The following is a 22,982-nucleotide window of genomic DNA, read 5'->3' as shown; positions in this document are numbered from 1 at the left end:
ACTGCCGCGCCAAGGCGTAGCAGACGGTGGCTGGCGTGGCTCAGTACGACACGCGGAATTGGCGAACCTTGAGGAAGAAGGGAGGTTCTGTAGAATTCAGCACCGGCGAGGTCTGTAAGTCCGAACAGGGGTCGGCGACGTCCAGACCACCGCCTGCCTTGCGGAAGGGTGCGCAATGGAGGCAGGACTAGGGCCCGACCATAAGCGGCGATGGGGCCCTGCCCTTATGGATGAGGAGGGTGGAGGGCTTCTGGCAATTGGGTGTTCGATTCCTGCTATTCTCCTTTGTCGCCCTCACCACCCAGATGATGGCTTTTTCAGTGCTAGTCTGCCACTGTAAACTCCGAGGGTGCGGCGATGTTTTTACAGATGTGGTCCTCGCGCAAGGTCTGGTAATAAGTGTTTAAGAGTATGAATGACCGACAGTGCCAGGAGGCCGAGACAAGGCCAGGTGTGGTAGATCTAGGCTGAACCTCCCCTGCCCCCGATCGCCCCGACCCCCGACCCCGGCCCAACTGGGAGCCCAGAGGACAAGCTGGTAGCCTTCAGCTCATTATGTCAGTGAAGGTCTTCAGGCTCTATTTCAAGCGTACGTGTCTGTTCATACATTTAATTTTTTCACCTGAGGTTCACACTCTACTATATTGTCACCCCACCCAGGTTCTCATCCTGAACCCACTTTTGCGGTCCGCTCACCTCCACTGGTTTCCAAGTCAAATAGTAAATTACTTGAATAGTAGTGAGGAGGGTACTGCTACTCTACGGCGTGATCAGGTATGTGGCTTGTCTCACACGGCCCATGTCAGGCAGAATATTTTACGTGAATTGAGATGTTCAGGTTGCAGATAAACCTCATACTAGTCATAATTCTTGCATAGAGCTGGAAAATGAGTGTCATCTTTAATGTAGTCCCCAGTGCCTGGGGTGGGAGATAAGGTAGGTGTGAATTAATCATCTGGGTGGTTCTTAACATCTGGAGAAAGTGTTTTGTTTTTTTTTTATTTTTAAAATATTTTATTTATTTATCTTTAGAGGGGAAGGGAAGGAGAGAGGGAGAGAAATATCAATGTATGGTTGACTCTCATGGGTCCCCTGCTGGGAACAGGCCTGCAACCCAGGCGTGTGCCCTGACTGGGAATTGAACCTCGATCCTTTGGTTCACAGGCCCGTGCTCAATCCACTGAGCTACACCAGCCAGGGCTTGTTTTTATTTTTTAAAAAGATTTTATTAATTTATTTTTAGAGAGAGGAGAAGAGAAGGAGACAGAGAGGGAGAGAAACATCATTGTGTGAGTGAAAAACAGTTGCCTCAACAGTTGCCTCTCACTTGCTCACAACTGGGGACCTGGCCTACAACCCAGACATGTGCCTTGACTGGGAATCAAACTGGCAACCCTTTGGTTTGCAGGCCATTGCTCAGTCCACTGAGCCATACTAGCCATGGCTGGAGAAGGTGTTTTAGTTTCATCAAATGCCATGAAAAAGATAAGTACTTCTAAAATTTCAAATACCATTTTGATACATGAGTAGACTTTTCTGGAGAGTTACTTGTTAAAGCAGCAGAGAGAGCTTAAAGTAGTGACAGTGAATAGTCATTGATTTTATCTCCGTCACCCCACTTGCCCCATTTGACACTGTCTGGAGACATTTTTAGTTGTCACAACTGTCATCTACTCAGGCATCCGTGCAATGCTCAGGACAGTTACTCACAAAAAAAGAATAACCTGACCCAAATGTCAATTTTGCTGTTGAGAAACCCTGCCTGTAGGATGAGCACTGAGGAGAGGCTGAGATTACCACGTGTACTCTTAATTCAGGAAGGCTTATTTGCCAAACTGTTGTTCTAGCCCTGGCCCATTCCCAGAATCTGTAGCAGGCACACGGATGCCATGCTGGTAATGCCCTTGGGGGCCCCTGAAAATCATAAACATAGGAAGGAGTGATTCAAGAAGGTAAAGCTGCAGAAGAGAAGTTTTAGGGAGAACAAAACTGTCCTCATGTATTTTAGAAGTGTGCCAGATTGAAAAGAGATGAGGTAAGCTGTGGGGTGTCCCCTGCCAGAGGTTAAAACTGGGACCAGTGGGTGACAGGGAGGCAGATTCTGAATTTGGTATAAAGAACTGCTGTAGCAACTGAAATCACCCAGATCTGTCTTGAGAGATTTGCATCACTGAAAAGTTCACACACATGCTGGATGATCACTGGTTGGTGACATATTAGAGGGTATTTGATATCAAAGATGCTCCAAGATACTGTAATTCTCTACTACTTTTATGATTCTAAGAACTCAGGGTTCCTAGTCTTTTAGCTAAAGAGCTCATTGAATGTCTGATCCAATAGGTTTCATTCATTTGTACCAAGCCAGAACAGATACATTGAAGAATGATTAGAAAAGAATAATACATAGGTATGAATTTGCATTTGGGTTTTGTTCAAATATTTAGGGCAGAGTAGTTGGTTAGTGGCTGCTTTCTCATCATGCCCAAGCCATTAGAATATGATTACCTCAAAATCTCACAGAGACTGGAGCCTGTCTTTGCCCATGATCCCTCATTTTTTCTTGTCAGTTCATCAGTTACCACTTAAGTGACTCTCCTGCAACTCACAGCAGACATTAACTTCTAGTTGTCATTGAGGTACATATTTTATAGCATAGTGCTTTAGAAATGAGAAGGATTTACTTATTGTGGAAAAAAATGTAAGCTTCTGGAAGTAGAGGCCTAACTTGGTGGTATTTTTCCCCAGGGCTCCATGGTAACTTACATGGCCTGTTTATTCCCTAAGTTTTAAAAACAGTTGTTCCTTGGATCTCAGATGGTAATGATACAGTCATTCATTTCTTGATTTATTTTTTTAAATCCTCACCCAGACCACATGCTTATTGATTCTAGTAAGAGGGGAAGGGAGGGAGAGAAACATTGATTAAGTTAATGATTAAGTTGCCCCTTATACATGCCCCAACTGGGGACCAAACCCATACCCAGGCATGTGCTTTGACTGGGAATCAAACTTTTGACCTTTTGGCTTATAGGATGACACTCCAACCAAATGTGCCACACTGGCCAGGGCAAGTTTGGGTGGGAGACTTTAAAAGAAGACCAGGGTGTCCTTGGCTGGTGTGGCTCAGTGGATTGAGTGCTGGCCTGTGAAACAAAGGGTCACCAGTTTGATTACCAGTCAGGGCACATGCCTGGGTTGCAGGCCAGGTCCCCAGTAGGGGGATGCATGAGAGTCAACCATACATTGATGTTTCTGTCCCTCTCTTTCTTCCTCCTTTCCCCTCTCTCTAAAAATAAAAAAAAAAAATTTAAAGAAGAAGACTAGATTGGCCAGTGCAGATGGGCGGGGGGGCGCGGGGAGGGGCTCAAGGTGAGGCTGGAGAGATGGGCGGGGACATGTGTTGCAGGGCTCCATGGGTGATTAGAGGGGTTTGGAATTTATCTTAAACTCAGTGGGAAGCCATTAAAAGGTCTAAATAGAGAAGTGGTTATTGTGAAGACAGTGGATAGGAGGAGGCAAGAGTAGATTTGGGGAAATCCAGTAGGAGACTGGCTTAGTGTGCAATGGTAGCAATGGAATGAAGCAAAGCAGGAGGATGGAAGTTATATTTTGAAAGTTATTTCAGGTGGAGTTAATGATGGATTGGATGTGAGAAATGGGGGGCATTGGTTCCAGGACCCCTGCAGATACCAAAATCCTTGTCCCCATATAAAACTAGGTAGTTCTTATATACAGCCTATATTTGCATATGGGCTGCAGCAGGGCGTGCCTACACATCACTCATGCCGATTCAGTGTAGTTAGTGCTTGACATGTAGCAAACTCAAATTTTGTATTGTGGAACTTTCTGGGATTTTTTCCCTGCTTATTTTTGATCTGTGGTTGGTCAAATTGGTGGATACGAAACTCACAATACAGAGGACCAACTGTACTGAATTTCCAACATACTATCTAATTTACTTGTTTGTTATGCCTTTTTTTTGCCTGTGCTCTCTAACTAGATTGAAAGCTCTACCAGAGCAGGAATTTTTGTCTGTCTTGTTCTTTAATGTATCCCCAAAGACTAAGATGGTGACTGGCACAGACTAGGCACTTAATAAATATTTATTGGATGAATGAGTGAACGTGTGTTATTTTTATGATCAGAGAAAAGGAAAATGAAGTACTGTATGTTGGAAGGAAGAAGGAAGGATTGCCCTGGATAATAGGAGAAATATTCTGCATTTGCATTTCTGACTCTTGTGTTCCCTGTCTTCAGGCTGGAGCAGAGGAGGGATGATTGTGAACAATCTCTCACTGTGCTACCACAACAAACTCATCTTAGCTCCTATGGTTCGGGTAGGGACTCTCCCAATGCGGCTGCTGGCCCTGGACTATGGAGCGGACATCGTGTACTGTGAGGTAAGGGGCTATTGATTTCCTTAGAGAGCTTTCCCGCAAGCGCAGTCTCCCTGTCTGTGGGTAGAAGTGGTCGTGGGAAGTGGGGGTGTGTAGCAGAATGGGCACTGACTTCGCAGGTGCTCACTGAAAGCATGAGGAGATGAATACACGTGACATGTATGAGCTCTGTGAGCCTTGCTGAGGACCAGCAGCCTGGGCAGCATGGAGGCAGTGTGGGGTACTTGGGTCAGGGGGATAGAGGAGTGTCGTGTCGGGTCCCTGTAGAATTTCATGCACATTCAGTACATGGATGCATGAACTCAACGGTATGAGGAGGAGGCAGAGGCCCAGATTCAGGTCAGGGAAGTCAGGTGAGATTGTTGTGGGGGAGCCATAGGATTTTCTGGTGATGGTAGCTAGTGGGCCACTTCCTTGCTGGCTGCTTGGGAGAATATCAGGCCTTCAGACCCAGGTTTAGAAGGCATCTGCTAGGAAAAACAGAATTGCAGGAGTAGCTGACCCCGGATAATGAGGGAGTATGAGCTGTGGTTCTCAACTGGGCACCTGTCAGAGTTATCTAGGCAGCTTCTCTTCAACCCCGTTATTATGAGCTACTGAAGTGCTTCTGATGGTTCTACCTTTAAAAGCCAATGGGGGTAGGGTGGGATGGAGTGGGAACTGTGGCTATAAAGGACAGTATTTTATTTTTAAAATAAGTTTATTGGGATGATATTGGTTAATAAAATATAATTTTCAAATGTACAGTTCTATGATACATCTTCTATACATTACATTGTTGAAAACCACTTAGAAACTTTATTTCTTTAATATGGCCTTTTCTCCTTTCCTTCCTTTTAATCAAACTGGCTTCATCCATCATCCTGTCACCTCCTTCCTCCTCCCTTGCACTCCCACTTCCTTAATCATTAAGCCCTCAGGACAGTGAGGTTCTGGTAGACATCAGATAATCTTGGGAATGAAGCCTGGGGCCTGTTGATTCCGGAGATAGAGTTTAGGTCAAACTAGAGATGTTGTCTAGGCCTCATTTGTGTTTCAGCTCCAGGCCATCTGTGACAGCAGATGAAGCAGCACCAGGACCCTAGATACAGTGATCAGCTGCCCCTGTCCTTGGACCCACCACTCAGTAGAGACCGTGACCCTAATGCCCTTAGTCACCATGACTCGGGATCTTCCCCTATAAAACCCATTTCCTGGAAGCCATTGGGGATCCAGGTCTTTAGCATTAGTTCACTTGTGTCTCTGGGCACAGGCCACTTCCTAAAAGTAGGTCCTTTTTTTGCTGCAAACTCCTGTTTGTGTCTTACTGGGCTTTGGCGACCACCAAGGTCCTGGAGGATGACTGAGTCTCAAGGGTGAGGCCTCTAGCTTTTTTCTTGTTGCCCCAGCTCCATCTCTGTCCAGCTGTCCCCTCCCCATGATCACTTGAAGACACAGAGTATATGGCATCCCTCTCCTCTCTATCTGTGCTTTGCATGCTCGCCATCAATTATCTGCTTACTCTGATGACTATTCTCTCCCAAGTCTTGTACCTTCAGTGAAAGTAAGAGTTGGTCCTTGCGCATTAGCCTTTATTTTTAGATTCAGTTATGCCCCCACCATCCTGCTGGTTTCTTCTGTTGGACCAAGTGGTAGTAAGGGATTCAGGCCTCTAGAACCGCCAGCTCACCTGGGCTCAAACCTTTTCTAGGGAGAGATTCTGGGGATTGCTTAAATTGAAGAAAAGGCAGCAGTGCCTGCATATCCAGCTCCCTTGGATTTCACTTTTTCTGTGCAGGTAGCATTTTTCTGGGACCTAGAAGGTGGGGTTGATTCACCCGGAGGGGTGTGGAGTGAAACACTAGGATGGAGTGACTGGCTGCACTGTAGCACAGGGCCGTTCTAGGTAGCACCGTGTATGTGTGTGTGTGTGTGTGGCCCTGGGGGAGTGGTCTGTGTGACGGGGTCATGGAAGCTCTTGGAATGTCTTAGGGTTGTTTTCAAACACTTTAAGTCTTGGGCACAGGATTTGTGTGATGGCTTCAGAACATGACCTTCCTTTCCTCCAGGGCCTTTCTAATTGGTCAGAGCTTGGCTTTCCTAATGAATGTGACCAATCCTTTCTTCAAGGGCTCTGCCAAGTTAGGAGAAGAGGAAAGACTGATCAAACTATTCCATGTTTGATGTGCTCATACTCTGGAAGAGCCCATATGGCTTCCAAACAAAGGCTTCTGGTTGAGGAGACCTAGGTCCCCCACACAGACGGAGCTTCTGTGCAGAGCAGAAGCAGGAGACAGGCAGGCTGCCCCTGTTCGGTGGGGTTCCTTGGCTGGGCCCTAAGTACTGGGCAGGACATGGTGCGGTGCCTGGTGCCCCCTGGTGGATTCAGAGTTCCTCTGCAGGCCAACGTTATTGTATAGTATCAGCTGCCTGGATGATCTTAACTGGTTTCTCGTGGGGAGACCCGACTGGGTATGGGACAGAGGGAATACCAGGCATCCAGGCACCTCCTTCAGAGCCCTGTGAAGCCCTCTGCAGCTGGAGGTGAAGAAAGGATGAACCACCTCAGCAAAAGTCAAGGGAGCTGTAGTCTCATTCCCCACCGAGATCTGCCCTGTTGGCGGTTTTTCAGGAGTTCCTTGTGTATTGTGTTTCTGTTCCTTTTTATAAGAACGAGGGGACTTCAGTCGCCCAGACTATGAGGGGACACTTACCTGTTGGACCCACACCTGTTAATAGCAGGATCCAGGGAGAAGGCAGTGTTCTTCAGAGACCCAGGTTACTAGAATAGGTAATTAAAACTTTTTACTTTTATTGTGGTGAAAATACATCACACAGTTTATCATGTTAACTATTTTTATTTAAAAGTTTTTTATCCTCACCTGAGGACATTTTTTCATGCTTTTAGAGAGAGAGAGGAAGGAAGAGCGAGAGAAACATCAATGTGAGGCAGAAACGTTGATCCGGGAATTGTACGCGCCAGGAGGGGATTGAGCCGCCGCCTTGGTTTGCGCTCCATCTGGGGATTGAACCTGCAACCTTTTGGTTACAGGATGATGCTCCAACCAACTGAGCCACATCAGCCAGGGCTATCATGGTACCTACCTATGTTTAAGTGTAGCGTTTAAGTTCAGTAGTGTTAAGTTCATTCACATTATTGTAAAATGGATCTCCAGAAACTCTGTACCCTTTAAACAGTTCCCTGTTACCACCTCCCCTCAAGCCCTGGAAACCACCATTCAACTTCAGAAACTGCGTACAAATGGCCATATGCAGTATTTACCTTTTTGTGACTGGGTATTCACTTAGCAAAGTGTCCTCAACATTCATCCACGTCGTTGTTTGTGACAGGATTTCCTTCTATTTTTAGGCTGAATAATCTATTTTATGTATATAATACATTTTGTTTATCCATCCGTTGATGGACATTTGGGATGTTTCCACCTCCTAGCTACTGCGAACAGTGCTTTTGTGAATATTGGTGTGAATTCCACTATTTTGAGACCCCGTTTTTAATTCTTTTGAACATATAGCCAGAAGTGTGATTGCTAGATCATATAGTATTTCTACTTCTATGCTTTTGAGGAATTCATACTGGTTTGCACAATTCTCCACATCCTTGCTAACACTCATTATTTTCTGGTTTGTTTTTTTAAAGGTTCTTATTTATTTATTTTTAGAGAGGGGGGGAAGGGAAGGAAAAAGAGGAAGAGAAACATCAGTGTCATTGCCTTTCATGTGCCCCCTACTGAGGATCTGGCCCACAACCCAGGCATGTGCCTAAACTGGGAATCGAACTGGCGACCTTTTGGCTTGCAGACTGGCCCTCAATCCACTGAGTCACACCAGCCAGGGCAGGCCATTCTTCTATATGGCTATTATACAAACATTATCTTCAGCGAATTTAACATGATACAATATTTTTTCTACTGGAATTTACCCTCCATATTCCAGTTTTTTCTACTGGAATTTACCTTCCATATTCCAGTTTTGTCAGTTGGCCAGAAATATTCCTCTAAACATTTATAAACATCTTTTTTTGAGCTATGGTTCAGATATCATATAATTAACCAATTTGAAGTGTGCAATTCAATAGCTAATAGTATATCAACAGGGTTCTGTGTCCATTACCACAGTCATTTTTTTAATTTTAAAAAATTTATTGATTGATTTTTTAGAGAGAGAGAAACATCGATTTGTTGTTCCACTTATTTCTGCATGCATTGGTTGATTCTTGTAGTTGCCCTGCCTGGGGATCAAACCTGCAACCTTGATGTATCTGGATGAAGCTTCAACCAGCTGAGCTCCCCAACCAGGGCACGCCATCAATTTTGAGCCCTTTCATCATACCAGAAAGAAACATATTAGCAATCGCTGCCCAGTTTCCCCATCTCCAGTCCCTGGCAGCTATTAATCTATGTTCTGTCTTCATAGGTTTGCTTGTTTTGGACATTTCCTATAAATAGAATCATACAATAAGAGGCTTTTTATGTCTCATTTCTTTCACTTAGCGTGTTTTCAAGGTTCATTCCTGTCATAGCGTATATCAGTACTTCATCCTTTTAATGGCCGAATAAGAGTCCGTGATTTGTGTGTGTGCAACACAATTTGTTTATTCGTTCATCAGTTAGTAATCGTTTAGATAGTTTCTGCCTTTTGGCTGTTGTGAAACATGTTACATGAATATTCATGTACAAGTTTTTGTGTGGATATGTATTTTCACTTCTCTTGGATGTACACCTGGGAGTGGAATTGCTAGGTCCTGTGGTAATTCCGTATTTAACCACTTGAGAAACCAGCGTTTTTTTTTTAATTTTTTAAAAAATATTTTATTTATTTTTATACAGAGGGGAAGGGAAGGAGAAAGAGAGGGAAACATCAATGTGTGGTTGCTTCTCATGCACCCCCTACTGGGGACCTGGCCTGCAACCCAGGCATGTGACCTGACTTGGAATTGAACTAGCGACCATTTGGTTTGCAGGCTGGTGCTCAACCCACTGAGCCACACCAGTCAGGGCGCCAGCAGCCTGTTTTGGAAGCAGTTGCGCCATGTTCCATCCTCACCAGCAGTGTGTGAAGGTTCATTCTTCCACATCCTTGCCAACACGTGTTATTACTTGTCTTTTGGATTATAGTCATCCTGGTGGGTGTGAAGTGGTATCTCATCATGATTTTGACTTGCCTTTCCCTAATGATTCATGGTGTTGAGCATCTTTTCTCATGTTTATTGATTATTTTTATATTATCTTTGAGAAATGTCTATTTAAGTCCTATGCTCATTTTTTAAACTGGGTTATTTGTCTTTCTATTCTGACCATTGTAAGAGCTCTATATGTCTGGATACTAGACCTATATCAGATATGATTTGCCAGTGTTTCCTCCCAGTCTGTGGGTTGTCTTTTCACTTTATTGATAGTATCCTTGATGCATTTTATTTGCATGTATGTATTACGTGTCTAGGAAAAGAATCCCAGGATTTTTCCTCGTATGTTTGCATCTTCTTCATGGCCCGTGATGCCCACTGAGGTTGTCAGTACAATGAAACCAAACTGATGGGACGGGAGAGGATCTCCGAGCTGCACATCAAACCCAGGGCTGATCGCTGCACACTTGTTTACCCTGCCCAGGAGGTTCACAACAATTTCCCCAGCTCTGTGATCATCAGTAATTTCAGATTCGCCAGTGTAACCATGCCCCATCATCACAGTGAGAAACTGGGTGATGACTTTGGAGCATTTGCCTCTCTTTTTGGTACCGTCGATACTCTTTAGAGTATCAGCCAGGCCATTCATGCACAGCAGTGTGAGGGCACAGAAGGATGGTGGAGAGAGCTCATTGTACAAGTCTTTCACTTCCTTGTCTTCTGGCCTGGATGGTTTCCCATGAGAAATCTTGTTGAGGATCCTTTGTACGTGGTAAACCGTGACTTTCTTAGGTTTTCATTGTTCTCTTTCTTCGACTTTCAGCAGTTTGGTTATGATGCGTCTAGGTATGGCTCTCTTGGAGTTTCCTGCTTAAGGTTTGTTGAGCTTCTGGGATGTATGGAGTAATTTTTAAAAAATCAAATTTGGGGATTTTTTCCCCCTTTTTGCCATTATTTGTTCAAATGTGCTTTCTATCCCTTTGAGACTCTCATTCATTTTGTCAATCTTGCTAATGGGTTAACTCAGACAGAGAAAGCAAGCCAGTGGAATGAAGGAGGTGAAGGTAGCAGGATGTGTTTGAGGTATCAACATAACTCATGACAGATAAGGAAGTCCATACGTGATAAGGCACTTTAAAATTAAATGCTATTCAGAACATTGGGTAGCTGTGTGAAGAAAAAGTGACTTATAAAGGACCTTAATTTTCAGATAAGTTAAAAAGCTAAATCACTTTCACCCTGGCTGGTGTGGCTCAGTGGATTGAGTGCTGGCCTGCGAACCAAAGGGATATCGGTTCAATTCTTAGTCTAGGGCACATGCCTGGGTTGTGGGCCAGGTCCCCAGTAGGGGGCATGTGAGAGGCAACCACACATTGATGCTTTTCTCACTTTCTCCCTCCTTTCCATTCTGTCTAAAATAAATCAATAAAATCTTTTAAAAAAAGCGAAATCACTTTCAAAAAGAAAAATAATTAAAATTATATTCTTTGTAATAGATATATTAAGAAACTAGAAGGCATTGTTTGTGGCAAAGTTGGGGTTGTCTCCTATAAAAACAAAATGTTAATTATAAAAATCAAGGAAGCAATATTAATATAGGAAAAATATTTGTGATAATTGAGACAGAAAACTTCAAACCAGTTTGGCAAAGAACAGGCTTCTTTCTCCCCTGCACGTTTTGTGTAGGTGTAAAAGGCAATTTGCCATGAAGATACACAGATGAAAATCTCCAACACGTGGACAATGTTTATTTTCACTAATTGAGGAAATACACTAGGAAAAAAAAGCTGTGTACCCACACAATGAATAAAGTTGGTTAACACTAGTGCTGAGGGTATGTGGATGGGCAGGAGCACTTGTGGTTTTTACTGGGGACAGTTTCAATTAATTTTTCCATTTAACAAACAGTCGGACAGCTGTGTGTAAGGTGTCGAAGCAGGCTGCAGGGGGTGTTTACTGAGCACTTGCAACATGGTAGGTGCTAGTGATTCAAAGGTGAATTGGACTGTGTCCAGACCCCAAAGGCTCTGCCGGTGTAGGGAGGCGTCGGAGAGGAAGACAAGGCATTTCGAGGGCCATTTTGTGTCAGCTCCCCCTTTTGGGGCTCAGGCTACCTGGCCAGGGTCCTCCAAGCCCACCTTTGTGGGGACATAGGACCTTATTCAGGGGGTTCAGAGTCTGATGGCAAGGATATGACAGGTGCATCTGCAACTAGTATAGAAAGAAGAAGTGGTAAGGTCTATGAAGGTGAACTTGACAGGGAGCTTTGGGAATCCCAAGGAGGACAGGTTCCTGCTGGCACGTCCAGGACCCCAGCAAGGGCTTGCGTTGCTTTACACTGCTTGTTCCCAGTCAGAGCTCTGCCGGGCAGCAGAGCTGCTTTTTGTAAGCATAGGCCACCCAATACTGCACATGCTTTCTTGCGCCTGCTTCGGCAGCTAGGGTCACTGGTTACAGGGCCTCTCTGTCAGGCTCCATCCATCCCTTGGGGCTGGGGGCTTGGTTGCCAGCCATGCATCTGTACAGCTTAGAGGTGGTGATTTTTTGGTTGGGCCTGGTGGGCATCAGATACGTGATGACCTGAATGCAACATGGAGAGAATAGCCACAGAAGCCCCCTGAATGTGTAGTAACCTGGATCATGGGTATGCTGGGAGCAGCCCCATGGGTGCCATCGGACCCTTTGACACTTGAGCCCTACATGCTCCCATGAAGGAGCAAAGGCCATTGTGCCCACTGGCTGGGTTGTGACTTGCCGAGGCTCCTAAGGAGTCAGTGTGAGGATGAGCACCAGGGCTGAGTTTCTTCCCATCTTCCTCTGGTCCCCCAGAATCCTGGGCTTGAGCTTCCGATTTGGCTTCCACGTCTGTTGAAATGATCACTGCACAAAGCAGAACCGTGTGTTTCCTACCAGCACTCAGTCCTTTGGGAGACATGAGCTTTCCCTCCTTGGTTATGATCCTGATTTTGAAGAAGCCGCATTTTTCTTTCTTTTGTGAGTCTGAGTGTCTCCAGAGCTGAGGATCTCACCGCTTTTGTTTCCACACAGTGCAGCCCATGTAGAAGATGAGTTTTAGACTTTTCTTTCCTGTGCTGATCTCAAATTTTCCTCCCTGTGCTTCTGGTTCTACTTTGGTCCTTGGACATTTCCCAGGATGAGGCGGAAGGTTCTTAGAGAGGATGGACTGGAGCTGAGACTAGTAGGCGAGGAAGGCATCCAGGTGTCCACATCCTGGACTCTTGTCTGCACTCTGGCTCCCTGAGCTGCTCACCCTTTCTAGGCCCCAAATATCTCCAAGGACCTTGGGAAGAGCAACTGATTGAGGGAAGCTCATTCAGGTCCCTGCTTACCATGCTTAAGTGAGGAGGACAGCACTACATGTCCCAAAAGCCATGATTTGTTGTTGGTAGTAGGGTGACAGGCCAAGAAGCCCCCATTGGATGTGCAGTGAAGGTCCTCCCCCAGGGCCTGCATGCTCTGGACTGACAAGTGCCCTCCGGTTCCTCCACAGGAGCTGATCGACCTCAAGATGCTTCAGTGCAAGAGAGTTGTCAATGGTGAGTGCCACTGTGGTCCCAGGGTTGAGTTTGTGCCCAGGCAGAACCGAGCCGAGTTATCACTGCCCTTGGCCATGGTGACAGGGTCCTCCCGGGGTTCTCCTTGCCTGGCTCTGTAATTTTGTGGATCCCGTGTTCCTTTGACAATAGCCGCAGCTCTCCAGAGACCCTGACAAGAGCAGGATGTAAAACAGAGTAAGAACACCTTGCACCCCCAGGCTCGCTGGCATAGAAGCTGCCAGGTTTCATAGTACAGGAAGGACCCTAGAAGCCTTGGGGTTGAGATGGCATTGGCGCTGGTTATGGTTCTGCCACTTGCTAGCTGTGTGACCGTGATCAAGTCACATGATCCCGTGACCTGTCTGCCTCAGTTTCTTTAGCTGTAAAATGAAAATCATAATCCCTGCTTAAATCACAGGGTTGGAGTCCTAAGACAGTAAGGTATGTGTAAGTACTTTGCACATGAAAGTAGTTGTACTGAATTGTGATTTTGTTTATATTTTATTGATGAAGCTAATTCTGCATTGATTACAGTTGTGGTATTGTTTGAGGTTTTTGAAATGGATATACATTTGTCAGATCTTAATGTAAGTTCACTAGAAGTTGTGACTCAATTATCTTTCATTGTTTTAGGTTCATATTTTCTGTGTTACAGAAAATTCAGTGTGACAGACCTTTGCCACCTAGAAAATGAAAATCCCCCCTAATCTTGTACTTGAAGAGCCAGTCACAAAGAGGAATAATGTACTGGTATATAGATTTTCACGCATTCAGTAGAGCACGTGTGTAAAAATATAATGTGTTTGTATATCTCCCTTCCTGCCCCCTGGGTATTGGGCCACATGTGTTTCGCCAGTTACTTTTCTACTAGGACATTTTTCTGTGTCGCTGCTTATGGATGACGGTGTCAGAATTGATCTCAGCAGTGTTTTCGCAGGGGTGTTCAAATTTTGCTGTTACAAGTAAATACAGCTCCAGTGTAAACGCACGGAGCTTTCATTCCCCTCTCAGACTTCCTGCTGCTAGTCAGGCGCTGTCTCTGCTGCTCCAGATTGCTTTGTTCATCTCTCCCAGCATGTCACTGCCTTCAGTCCACCCTTTTGATCTTCTCATCGGTTCAGTGCTGGGAGGATAATAACAGCTTCTATTTATGGAAGTGCTTTAACACCATATGAGTGAATACTGAACCATTGCTCTAGGAGAAATACAGGCATACGTCATTTTATTGCACTTTGTACATACTGTGTTTTTCACCATCTGAAGGTTTGTGGCAACTCCATGTTGAGCAAGGCAATTGGCACTGTTTTTCCAATGGGCTCAGGTGATAGTTAACTTATTTTTACAAAAAAATTTTTTTAATTAAGGTATCTACATTTTTTTAGACATAGTGCTATAGAATACCTAGTAGACTATAGTATGAACATAGCTTTCTCATGCACTGGGAAACCAAAACATTTGCATGACTGACCTTAACTGCGACATTTACTTTTTTGTGGTGGTCTGGAACTGAACCTGCAGTATCTCGGAGGTCTGCCCGTACAGGTGTACATCCCTGCAGACCTCCGGTCACACATGGTTTTTAACGGATCATTATGTATAATCTTCTTCTATGTGTGCTTCTGTTTAAAGATGTAATTTACTATATTCCATTGACTCATTAACATAGAACTCAGAGCCAGCAGCTCTGTGTATAATTTCGCGTCTGCACGTGTTTCATGTTTGACACATGGATTTTCTCCATAAGGCACATCGCAGCCTTCTTGTGCACAGGGCACTGGGCAGCACTTTGGTGTGCGTGGGGCCATTTAAAACAGATTACCCACAAAAAGGCAAAGATGCGGCATTAATGTACCATCAAAAAGGCACTTGTTTACAGTGTAAGAGCTGAAGCAAGGAGACAGAGTGTTGCCTTGTTCGACTCTGGCTGGGAACCTGTACATTAGGTGACCAGAATTTTCTGTATGTTTGAGAATTTTCTATATGTCATTCTCTGCATGTCCGAGAATGACAATGTAAGTGTCGTGAGTATGGGTTACAAATGCACTTCAGCGAGCAGGCAAATCTGCAGATACACACTGTCAAATCGTAAGAATCAACTGTAGTATAGTAAATACTCCACTCACAGTCCTGCACCTGACAAGTCATTAAGAAACAGCAACTCTGCCGAACTTCACAGTGAGTCTGGGAAAACTGGGTCAAAATCAGACAAGGTGCTCTATATGCATTTAAAAATTTTTTAAATATATTTTGAAATGATGATCTATATGCACATTTAAAAAAATCTTTTAAAATTGCAAAATGAAGCCCTGGCCGGGCGACTCAGTTAGTTGGAGCATCATCTCATGCACCAAAAGTTGTGGGTTTGATCCCTGGTCAGGGCACATACCTGGGTTGCAGGTTCTATTCCTGGTCGGGGCACATACGGGAGACAACCGATCAGTGTTTCTCTCTCACTGGGATGTTTCTCTCTCTCCCTTCCTTTGTCTATACAAATCAGTAAACATATCCTCAGGTGAGGATTAATAATAAATAGGGAAATAAATAAATAAAATTGCAAACTCTAATAGCCGTACAGAGAAATTACGTAAAACACAAGCATACAGTTTAACAGATAACTGAGACAAACAACCATGTAACTAGCCACCACCGGGTCAGGAAATAGAACATCGTCAGCCCCTTAGAGGTCTCTCATGTGCACACTGATTTCTTTTAAGAATAGTCTACTTCCATTACCCTTTTTTTCCCTTTAAGCTGATACTTTTGCTCTGTTTTCTTGCCGGGATTAGTCTAGGTGAACTTGCTTACTTAGTGGGTGTGCCTGTGTGTGTGTTTTCTTGCAGAGGTGCTCAGCACAGTGGACTTTGTTGCCCCGGATGATCGAGTCATTTTCCGCACCTGCAAAAGAGAGCAGAGCAGGGTCGTCTTCCAGATGGTACGACTGCCCAGGCCCGACCTGTTGCCTGGATTTGCCGTCGCACGCCCTGACCCGGGCCAGTGTGGAATGCCTGGGCTTCAGTGCACAGCGGTAGCTTCCTGAATTTTTCAAATTCAGGACATTTTTCAAAGATCTGCTCATGAGTGATTACACTATTGGAGAGACTTTATGGAAATCAGGCTATAGTAGCCTGTTACACGTCTTCCATCTCAAATTTAATATTCTTAATTATAGGAGTTCTCTGTTTGGCATGACTTACATGTTTTTAATCCCTAGCATTTGTTATTCAGATCAAGGTCTTTGTTTTATTTTGTAGTCTGTATATATCTCCCACATAGAGAAATCAGGTTTGCTCAAGAGTAGTTAATATTTATGTCAGGGTTGTAATGACTCTGTAGTTCTCTTCTCTCACTTTGGGCATTTCTTGGTGCTTTTCAGAATAGCTCCTGCATTAGACTTTTAAAAATTGACAACAATGGGTAGATATATGATAAAACAAATACAGCAAAATGTTCATTACAGATTCTAAGTGGTGGGTATATGATTTCAACTGTTTACTGTAAAAATTTTTCATTGTTCTCATATGTTTGAAAGTAATCGTAGCATTGATGGCATTTTGACATTTTCTGGGCCCTCCCATCCACTTCTGGCCTTTGACAGAGGGCTAGTCTAGTGGACTGGATGTTTAAGAGACACCAGCTGGACTCTGCTTGCTGACATGTGTGCACATGGTGTGCATGGGTGTGTTTGCCTGTGCGTGTGTACGCGTGTCAGGGTGGTGGTTGAGGCAGCGTTTTGTGTTCCCAGGGGACTTCGGACGCAGAGCGAGCCCTCGCCGTGGCCAGACTTGTGTAAGTTCTTCCCTCTTTGGAACTACCTTCGTCTCTCCTGTTGGCTCTGGGGCCTCACTGTTCCTCGTGATGTTGGAGGTGACCACCCTTTCTGCCTTCTAGTTCACTACCTTCTGTTCCTTTCCTAGTTTCCTTCTCTGCGGTGTTCAAGGGTGCCCCGGGCCTCTCGTGTACCCCCTGTGCCCAGATCCCAGATAATCTCTGTCTGGGTGCCTGTTGTTCAGTGTTTACTTTCTTTCCAAGGACTCTTGTGACCATGAGCCCTGAGGTTTTGAATCTCATGAAGTGTAGGTTAGACTTACTGCTTCCTAAATTAACAAAGTTAGGAGAGTGTTGTGGTTACAGAGTTAGATGAACCTGGGTTGTAATTTTGGCTGTGGCTTTGCTACTTGTTAACCATGTGACCTTAGGTAACCTTGCTGAGAACTTAAGTTTCCTCATCTACAGAGTGAGACCAATAGTATTACCTACCTCTGGCATTATAGGGAAAGGTCAGTGAAATAACGCACGGGACTGTCTTTGCAGTGTGGCACATAGTGAGTGCTTAGTAAGTCGTCGCTGTTGTTTTCGGTTACAGTGAGGGCAAGAAGGCACTCACACGGTAGTTGCTGCTGAATCACAGCCTGTGAACTGTGTATGCTCCAGAAGATGGGGTCAGGGTCCTTTCTGCATCTGGGAACTGTTTGGAGTAAGCCAACTGTGTGACCTACCCAGGAAAGGCAGTCTTGTATCTCCCACCAGAACTGGTGCTCTGGCTGAGGGTCTCATGCTCATGTCACTTTTCAGCATGGACAGATGGCCTTCACTGCCCCAGTCAGAACCGGAACTCTGGGAGCACGTTCAGTGTGACTTCACTCATTATTTGAGCCATCTGACATAAGTCCAAAGTAGCAAAGTCCTCGACAGCTAGCTCTTTGTAAATGTGTGAGCACCTTATTCCATGTGTCTTGAGCTTTGCTCTGCAGAGGCAGTTGTACATCTGAGAGTAGGTTTTTTTTCAGCTTCTGACACTGAGGGTCGGTGTATTTTGGGGCCAGGGATGTGGAGAGGGATTCACGAGCACAGGCCCATGCCTTTGACTCCACCTTCTCTCCTCACATTGAACATTTACTGATACCTTTTCCACTTCATGTCCTTCCAGAGAAAATGACGTGGCTGGAATTGATGTCAACATGGGCTGTCCAAAAGAGTATTCCACCAAGGTAAACTGCGTCCTTCATACCCCCTTAAGATACAGGTGCGGATTAAAGAGCAACAGTGAGACATTACTACTAAGTGCAGTGCCTGACTCCTGTACTGTGTGGGGAGATGCTCACGTGGATATTATTAGATCAGTGGGTGAAATTGGGAGTGTGGACCACAGTAGATTAGCTAAAAATACTGGATCAGTGTAAACCGATGAAGTTAACAGCTCTTCAGTTTTGTAAGAATATCCCTATCCTTAGAAAATACACACTAAAATATATTGGGGTCAGAGGCTATGATATATGTAACTTTTCCCTCAAATGGTTGAGGAAAAAGTTTATATACACATACATACATACATAAACATACACACAGAACACTATGCCCATTTGTTTTAAGTGATGTAAATATTAAAAGAAAAAGTAACATGAACAGGGCTTTGTCTTTTCATGAATAACACCAAGACATAACATCTTTTTCAAAGTAGAGGATGTGACCCTGGCCAGTGTGGTTCAGTGGTGGGAGCTTTGTGCTGTAACCGAAGGGTTGTGGGTTCAATTTCTGGTCAGGGCACATACCTGGATTGTGGGTTTGCTCTCCAGTCTGGGCGTGTATGGAAGGCAGCCAATCAGAGCTTCTCTCTTGCATTGATGTTTTACTTTCTTCCTCTCTCCGTTCATCTCTCTCTAAAAGGAATGAAAAAAATGTCCTTGGGTGAGGCTTAAAAATAAATAAATAAATAAATAAAAATAGAGGATGCAAAATATATCCCCATTTTCATATCAGAAGCTCAGACCAGAGTAGTAGGATAGCTCAGAAAGGAGCTGAGGGACAGCACTTAAACTCGGGATTTTCTAGAGAAATGTGGTCCTCTGTGAAGGGGTGTGGGACCCTGCAGGCAGAAGGCGTGCAGTGCAGAGCTTAGGTGCCAACGTGAAGTGCGAGGCAGAGAACCTTGATGCGACCAGAGGGTTGGAGAGTGGAGGTGATGAGGAAACAGAGGGATGCAGGACTGAAAATCTTGGGTGGGACCAGAGTAGCTGCATCCAGATCTTCAGTATCTCTGGCCTTTTGTGAACAGAAAGGCATGTGATCAGAAACTTAGTTTCTTTCCCCAGGGGAACCAGGGTTGCTAATTTCTTGTGTGTCTTTCCAAATACATTCTATAAGTGGAAATGCTAATCTGGGAGCCATGTGTCTTGTGGATTGAAGTGGAAAGAGGCTAGAGGTGGGGACGTAGACGTAGGAGGTGAGTGTTGTGGGTCCATAGGAAAGACTAGGGGGATAGAGAGAGGAGAAGGCCAGCATTTGCCAGGACTTGGCTGGCAGATGATTGGCCTGGGCGTGGGGACGTGGGGGGAGTGGTGGGGGTAGAGAAAGGAGAGACTGGCAGCCAGGAGGACTGTGGGTCTTCAACGTTGGGAGGACTGCCAGAGGAAAAGCATGTTTGGAGCAGATTACGAGCACAGCTTGGGGCTGGGTGTGTGGGAGACACCAGAGGGAATTCTGCAGGGCTGCCCCTGGGAACCTTATTGGAGAGTGTGTAGTGTAGGCCTAGCAGATGTCCCCCCAGGCCCACTGCCCAAAGTCAGCCACTTGGTTTTCAGCAGTTACGTGGCCTGGGGATCTTTCCTTTCAGCCAGGAGGCTGAAGACCGCCTGAGGAAAAGGCTCTTGGGGCTCTTGAAACCCAGAAGGCCTGTGGGCAGCTGCTTCGAGGAATTGGGGAGATTTGAAATTGTCTGTGGGAACCTGCAAATTTTGCACTCTGTTAGCTGTTTTCAACTTACCTCTTTGTGTTTGTGATTATGTAAGGAGCAAAATTGAAATTACTGGAATAATCTCCCTGAGTTCGTGGAGTGAAGAAAAGCAAAGGGCAGAATTGTATACGGTGTATTGCCATTTATGTGTGGGGGATGGGAAATGAATCTTAACATGCATTTACCTTTCTCTTCATAGAACACATTTAGAAAGACTCACAAGAAACTAGTAACACTGGTTTCCCCTAGGGAAGGAAACCAAGTTTTTACGTGGTTCTGCACAGGGATTAAATTCCCTCTGCCAGGGAGCTACTCAAAACAGTTAACAACTAGCACAGCGCCGGCACCGACCGGTCGGAACAGAAACTTAGCAGTGTGCTGCGCCGGTGCACACCGTCTGGGTGTTGGCTCCCTTCTGGCGGCTCCGAAACCGGAGCCATATGAAAAGTATAAATTGAAAAGCTTTCCATTCCTCAGGGAGGGAGAGTTCTTACTTTTTACTCTTTTGAATCTTAAAAAATGTTCATGTGTTACCTATTCAAAAAAGCAAATAAATAAGTTAAATAGAAAGAAAGGAAGGAAATACCATCGAGAAAGCCATTGTTGTGGAAGGGGCAGTGAGACTGTATTTTTTTCATAAAAGTAATTATTTTTTTACAGAGGGGAGGGAGAAAGAAAGGGAGAGAAACATCACTGCATGAGAGAGACATACTGGTTGCCTCTTGCACACCTCCAGCTGGGGATCTGGCCTGAACCCCAGGCATGTGCCCGGACAGGGAATTGAACTGGCAGCCTTTCTGTCCGCAGGCCAGCGCTCAGTCCACTGAGCTGCACCAGCCAGGGCGAGACTGTATTTTAGAGCCTGTGATTCCACAAGGAAGGGCTGAATTGTGTGTGAGCTGAAGGCCAGATGGATCTGGGGTGTGGCCAGAGTTTCCTTAACGCCTCTAAGCAGGTTTATATCTGTGACCAGGGCTAGTCCCCTTCTGCCCTTCCTATTTTCCTCTGACATGCAGGCTCAGGCTGGCTGAGTCGGTGGTGGGTCAGTATTCCCTCCGATTCTAATCTGTCATCCTTTAAAACAGGTAACCCCTGAACTTAGACCGTCTGAGCACAGACTGTGAGCATTTACTAGTACGCAGTCTACACGTGCTGACAGCATGTATTTATTGGATTTGTTTCTCTCCCCTTCATGTCACTCTTAACGGGTTCAGAGTTTTAACGCCTGTCCCCACCCCATTATTAAAATGCCATGGCATTGTCCAGAACTTGGATAGTTTAAAAGTACAAAAAAGAGTGGGAAGATTACCAATAATCTCACCATCGAGAGATACCCTGTTGTTAAAGTGAAGATTCACGTGGTTCCGTGGGCTGTTGGTATCCCTTAGCTGGGGCTTTGTTAGTGTTTGGCATCTGTCTGGGTGCTCAGGGTCGGGCTGGTGTTGCTGTCAGGGGAGAAAGGGCTGGAGAAAGTCTGCAGGTCGCATGTCCCTGAGTGGCTTTGCTGACGGTGGCAGCACTAAAGCAAGTGATAGTAGGATAGGAAGAAGGTGCATTTGCTTTCATTTCAACAGAAGAGTGTTTCATTATTACTATGTTTTTTTTTAAGGGCTTGGCAGATGGGTTTAGTTTATTAAGACACTGATACTCTAGGTAGGGAATGGGCAGTCCTGAAACATTATTTTTGTAGAACCTGCTTCTACATAGATCTGTAGCCTTTGCTAAGTCATCACTATTAGAATTCATCAGACTCTGATCCCTGTTTTTGTGGGTAGGGCACTGCCACTTTCCTACTCGTTTAGGAGACCTGACGATTGCCAGTGGACCTTGGTCCCTTGGAGACATGTGCTGGGGTGCTGGCAGGTTGCCACACCATGTTGCCATGTCATGGGGAGGGGCTACCTCTCTCCAGCTGTAAGAAGCCCCTCTGTGTGCTTTCCTTAGGGAGGAATGGGAGCTGCTCTGCTGTCAGATCCTGACAAGATCGAGAAGGTAAGTCCTATGGAGTGAAAGCAGAGGTCCTTAAACATGGCACATTTGCCTCTCCCCTTTCCAGATTTAGTGAATCAGGCCCTGCACCGGGGGTCTGGGAAATTAGTAAAAGGCTTCTTGGTGATTTTGACATGCAGCCAAGTTCAGTAACCCCTGAGCCAGCCTACAATTGACTTGGAGTTCCTTAAAAGCCCAGGGCTGGGGTGGAGAGCAGTGGGGGGGCCAGACTCATTTAGAGACTCCTCTCCCTGTATTGCCCCTCTCCCTTCTGAGAAGATCATGGGTGTGGACAGGCTCAGTGGCTATGGAGGTGGGTTGGGGAGGGTCGGCCCCTCCTGGGGGCTTGATGAGTGCGGCAGTGGGGCCCCAAGTGCTGCTGTACTCCACCACCAGCCTTTGAGAGCAGGCCAGGTCAGGGTCATACGAGGCAAGTGAATTTAGTCTCCTCTGAGCCCATCCCTCAATGATTCTGGTGGCCAGGTTTATGAGGCTCTGGGCACAGGTTGCCATTTTGCCACCCAATATTGTGAGCTGTCAGGGCACGTGGGGATGTCATTTTCTGCTACACCACTGACACCTTTTACTTTCCTCTCAGTCTATCAGCTCTCTTCTTGTCGCTCTTCTTAGCTCCTTTGACGTCCTTTTCATTCTCTAGCCCCACTTCCCTGCTTGGTGTTAAGTCTCCTAGTGCCTCCCACAGGCTACATACGGTGACTCGGGATAAAGCATCACCAGTAAAAGCTGCCGCTGTTTGTGCTGGGTGCTGTGTTGGCAGGTCGTCCTGCGCGTCCTTCTAGCCCCACTGTCTCTGGGATACAGGAAGGCCAGTGTGTTTATGAGCTAGGTGCCTTCTCATTTTCCCCATGTGCAGGTAGGTACATATAATGCGTCTGTAATGTATCCTTAGTGTTTGTAGAATACTTTCCAAAGGATATTCCAGCATTTATTCCATTTATTCTCCAGATCCCTTGAAGTAGACAGGGAAGGCATTTATTATTTTCATTTATTCAAGAATAATAAAACTAAAGCACAGAGAGGGAAAAATAATTTGCTCAAGATCATGTAGCAAAAAAGCGGGCAGAGCTAAGCCTAAAGCCATGGTCCTGTGGCCTCTACCCTAGCATCAGCGGCCCCTCGAGATGGCATCTGAGGTTAAAGGTGTCAGGTGTAGTTTATAAGCGTCT

At 45.4% G+C, this 22,982-nt stretch overlaps 1 protein-coding gene across 6 annotated transcripts in view; it reads left to right on the top strand.

Annotated features, from left to right (window-relative positions):
• Nucleotides 1-10: 10 nt before the first annotated feature.
• The window catches only part of DUS2 (dihydrouridine synthase 2), a 40,801-nt gene continuing 17,829 nt past the window's right edge, over nucleotides 11-22,982 (top strand). For 2 of the 6 annotated variants that reach the window (XM_053666561.1, XM_037162565.2), the window contains exons 1-8: nucleotides 11-114; nucleotides 661-774; nucleotides 4,258-4,400; nucleotides 13,031-13,076; nucleotides 15,917-16,008; nucleotides 16,819-16,862; nucleotides 18,004-18,064; nucleotides 21,751-21,798. In XM_053666561.1, coding sequence (XP_053522536.1) covers nucleotides 4,275-4,400; nucleotides 13,031-13,076; nucleotides 15,917-16,008; nucleotides 16,819-16,862; nucleotides 18,004-18,064; nucleotides 21,751-21,798 — 417 coding nt within the window. In that variant the 5' untranslated portion in view covers nucleotides 11-114; nucleotides 661-774; nucleotides 4,258-4,274. Of the gene's footprint in view, nucleotides 169-660; nucleotides 775-4,257; nucleotides 4,401-13,030; nucleotides 13,077-15,916; nucleotides 16,009-16,818; nucleotides 16,863-18,003; nucleotides 18,065-21,750; nucleotides 21,799-22,982 lie in introns of those variants that run through there. The other 4 variants (XM_037162568.2, XM_037162566.2, XM_037162569.2 and 1 more) reach the window with 4 other exon arrangements.

Source organism: Artibeus jamaicensis, unplaced genomic scaffold (genome assembly GCF_021234435.1).
Source record: "Artibeus jamaicensis isolate MK-2021 breed Jamaican fruit bat unplaced genomic scaffold, CSHL_Jam_final contig_464, whole genome shotgun sequence".
NCBI classification, from domain to species: domain Eukaryota; kingdom Metazoa; phylum Chordata; class Mammalia; order Chiroptera; family Phyllostomidae; genus Artibeus; species Artibeus jamaicensis.
Note: the sequence above shows the minus strand (reverse complement) of the source record. Positions and strands in the feature narration are given on the sequence as shown.